Here is a 3,566-nt window from a genome sequence, read left to right on the forward strand (position 1 = left end):
CATGGAGCTGGGGGGTCTCTAGTGGGGAGATTTGACCCCAAACATTCATCGAAGGAGTTCTTTGGGATGTCAAATCCCGAATTCCTAGGTGGGGTGTGGAAGCCTTATCATCCCAGCCACACTGGATCCAGAGCCTCCTGTTATCCCAGGAAAAGGGATTTGTGAGGCTCCAGGTTTGGGAGCTGCACTGCTGCTTCCAGCTGGGAATGGCTTCCTTGGACTGGGATCTGCTGGAGCATTTTGGGGACAGAATGGGGAAACTGAGGCACAGGATAGGCGTGTCCCAAACGCCACCTTTCCCGGATCCATGGGGAGTCGCTCCCTGGGGGTGCCCATCACCATGGTACTAGGCCCTGGAATGCTGCCGGCGCTTCCACAGGCTCCTCCCAGGCAGGACTGTGCCGGAGCCACTGGAATTGTGGCCATACGGTGCCACCATTCCTTGCCCCTTCCCTGCCCAATCCCAGCTCATTCCCTTCCCATTCTTTCCCCATTTCCTCCCCCATACCCTGCTCGCTCCCTTCCCCATTCCCTTCCCCATTCCCTCGCCTTTCCCTGCCCATTCCTCGCTCTTTCCTTTCCCATTCCCTTCCTATTCTCTGCCCTTTCACTGCTCATTCCCTTCCCATTCCTTCCTCATTACCTCCCCCTTCCCTGCCCATTCCCTGTCCTTTTTCTGCCCTTTCCTTGCCCTTGCCCTTCCCGTTCCCATTCTGTTCCCTCCTTATTCCCTTGCCCATTCCCATGCCCATTGCCACCCCATTCCCAGCTCATTCCCTGCCCATTCCCTTCCAGCTCCAGGATGCCCCCCTGACCACCGAGGAGGACACCGACGGTGACAGGAACACATGGCCACAGCTGGAAAGGGTGAGTGTCGCCAGCCTGGGCCCTGGCCCCTCCCAGAGGTCCTTCTGCCCATATCCAGGGATTCAGGCGTCCCTGGAGCTTTTGGGAACCCCTCTGCCAGTATCCAGGGATCTGAGGGGGCCCTGGAGCTTTTGGGATGCCTTGTCCCTGCCAGGGGGTCCCTTGTCCCTGCTGAGTGGTCCCTCTGCCAGGATCCAGGGATCTGAGGTCTTCTTGGAGTTTTTGGGGTCTTTCATCCCTACCAGGGGATCCCTCTGCCTATATCCAGGGATTCAGAGATCCCTGGAGTTTTTCGGATTCCCTTTACCCATATCCAGGGATTCAAGGGATCCCTGGAGCTTTTGGGGCCCCTGTGCCCTCCCAGGAGATCCCTCTGCCTGTATCCAGGGATCCAGGAGCTGCCTGGACCTTTTGCCTTGACCTTTTAGGGTCCCCTCTGCCTGTATCCAGGGATTCAGGGATTACTGGAGCAGCCCTTGGAGCAGCTGAGCAGGTCCATGACCACAGGGGACTGGGGTGGGGGTGGGGGGACACTGCTTCTGTCTCGGGGGGGCTCCTGTCCCCTCTCCAGGGACCTCAGTCCCTGAGGTGCCACTGTCACCCCTCCAGGCTTTCCTAGGACCCCCCGAGTGTGTCCCCCAGGTGTCTGTCCCTGTCACAGAGGTCCTTGGGCCACCTGCCCTTGGCCGGGAGTGTCTCCTGCGTGTCCCTTGTTCCCGCTCTGTGTGCGGCCGCGCCGTTCCCGCTGGACAATGTGGGACATTGCATCCCGCAATTCCCGGCACAAAGGGCCTTTTCTTCTGGGAAGGAGGCGACAATCTGCTGCCACATGGGGGTGACGGGGGAGGAGGAGGAGGGGTTGGTTTTCCTTGGAAAATCGCTTGTTGGAAAGGCACACGTGAAATATCCCTCGGGGGCTGTGCCTCTGGGGGGTCCTGCGGGGCCAGTGGTGTTCCCAGGGAGGTGATGTCCTGGCAGAGATAGGGAACTGGGGCGGATACCCAGAATTCCAGGCATGGGATGGATGGGAAGCTGCGTTGTCCCGGTGGCAGTGTCCCAGCTGTGTCCCTTCCTTGTCCCGAGGGGTTGCACGAGGGAGTGAATGGTGCTGAGCCCAGGAGACCCTCAGGGACCCTTGGGGATCCTCAGGGACCCTTGGGAACCCTCAGGGATCCTTGGGGACACCTAGGGACCCCTGGGGGCCCTCTGGGCATCAGCTGGTGGCACTCCCTGGGGACCCCCAGGAACCCCTGGGGACACCTGGACACCCTTAGAGACCCTCTGAACACGGGCTGGTGGCACTTCCACACACTCTTCCATGTCCCTTGTCCCCTGACACCTGTGTCCTGTGTCTCCTACCCAGGCTGTGGCACTGCTCCTCCTGAGGAGGTCACAGGATGGAACAGATTCTGCCAAGCCCAGGGGACCTTTGGAGACACCTGGGGACTGTTGGGGACCCTCTGGACATGGGCTGGTGGCACTTCTACACTTTCCTTCTGTCACCTGTGTCCTTGTGTCTCCACTTGTCCTAAGGAAGTCGCTTGAGGGAACAGATGCTGCTGAGCCTTGGGATCTCTTGAGGATCCTTGGGGACCCTCTGGACATGGGCTGGTGGCACTTCCACACCTTTCCCCCTGTGCCCTGTGTCCCCTTGTCCCCAGCCCACAGTCAATGGGTGACTGTCCCAGCACTTCACCCTCCATCCCTGTCCCCCCAGAGCCCCTTTGAGAGGAGTCCCAGCCCTGGGGCTGTGCCAGGGAGAGATGACAAATGTGTGTGTGTGTGTGTGTGTGTGTGTGTGTGTGTGTGTGTGTGTGTGTGTGTGTGTGTGTGCAGGCAGCAAGGCCAAGGGGGGGGCCCTGCGCTTCGCCCCTACTGCCCCCCCAGAGGGGACACACGTCCACTTTGAGGACAAACTGCACGACTCGCCTGTGATGGTCCCACGGGAGAAGGATGGCAGCTTCCTCGTCAAGGTGGGGACACAGGGGGACACCCTGCGCTGGCCTTGTCCCTACACAGGGGTTGGGGATGTCCTGGGGGGGCTCTGGGAGGCTTTGGGGGGACTCTGTGGGAGCTCCGGGGACACCTTGGTGGCTCTAAAGGTGGTTCCATGGCTCTGTGACCAGCCCAGGGCCCAGGTTGGGGTGTCACAAGTCACCACCCTGGGCTGGCTCTGTCCTCTGAGTGGGGTTGGGGATGTCCTGGGGGGTTCTGAGAGGCTCTGGGGACAATCTTGGTGGTTCCAGAGGTGGTTTCCTGGCTCCACGGCCAGTCCAGGGCTCAGGCTGGGGTGTCACATGTTACTTCCTCCCTGTCACAGCCAGGGTAGCACTGGGACACCCCCAAATCCGTGGCACTCCACAGCATCATCCAGGGAGGACAGGTGGAAGCCCCCTTGGGTGTCACCTCCTGCCTGTGACTCCCCAGGTGTCACCTCCTGCCTGTGACCCCAGGACAGTCCCTAAGGTGCCACTGTCACTCATGCAGACTCTGTCCCTTCCCTCCAGGTCACTGTCACTCCCCCCAGAGATGTCTCTGAATCTCCTAATGACTCCAGAGTGACATTCCCTCTGGATCTACCCATTCCCCCCAGTTCTCATGGTCACCTCCAGCACCAGGGTGGCCTTGGGGACCTGCTGGCCCTTGGTGACAAGGGACACAGGTGGCAGTGTCCCCTTAGCCCCGTTTGGGGGGGGGTT

General features: G+C 60.5%; 1 protein-coding gene across 1 annotated transcript in view; it reads left to right on the plus strand.

Moving 5' to 3' along the window:
* Nucleotides 1-848: 848 nt before the first annotated feature.
* The window catches only part of LOC103809281 (chromosome unknown open reading frame, human C20orf27), a gene marked incomplete at its 3' end in the record, with an annotated part of 4,958 nt that continues 2,240 nt past the window's right edge, over nucleotides 849-3,566 (plus strand). Inside the window, exons 1-2 of the mRNA XM_009082107.1 lie at nucleotides 849-867; nucleotides 2,704-2,840. Of these exons, the coding sequence (XP_009080355.1) occupies nucleotides 849-867; nucleotides 2,704-2,840 (156 nt within the window). The remainder of the gene's footprint in view (nucleotides 868-2,703; nucleotides 2,841-3,566) is intronic.

This window comes from Acanthisitta chloris, unplaced genomic scaffold (genome assembly GCF_000695815.1).
Source record: "Acanthisitta chloris isolate BGI_N310 unplaced genomic scaffold, ASM69581v1 scaffold19599, whole genome shotgun sequence".
Taxonomy (NCBI): domain Eukaryota; kingdom Metazoa; phylum Chordata; class Aves; order Passeriformes; family Acanthisittidae; genus Acanthisitta; species Acanthisitta chloris.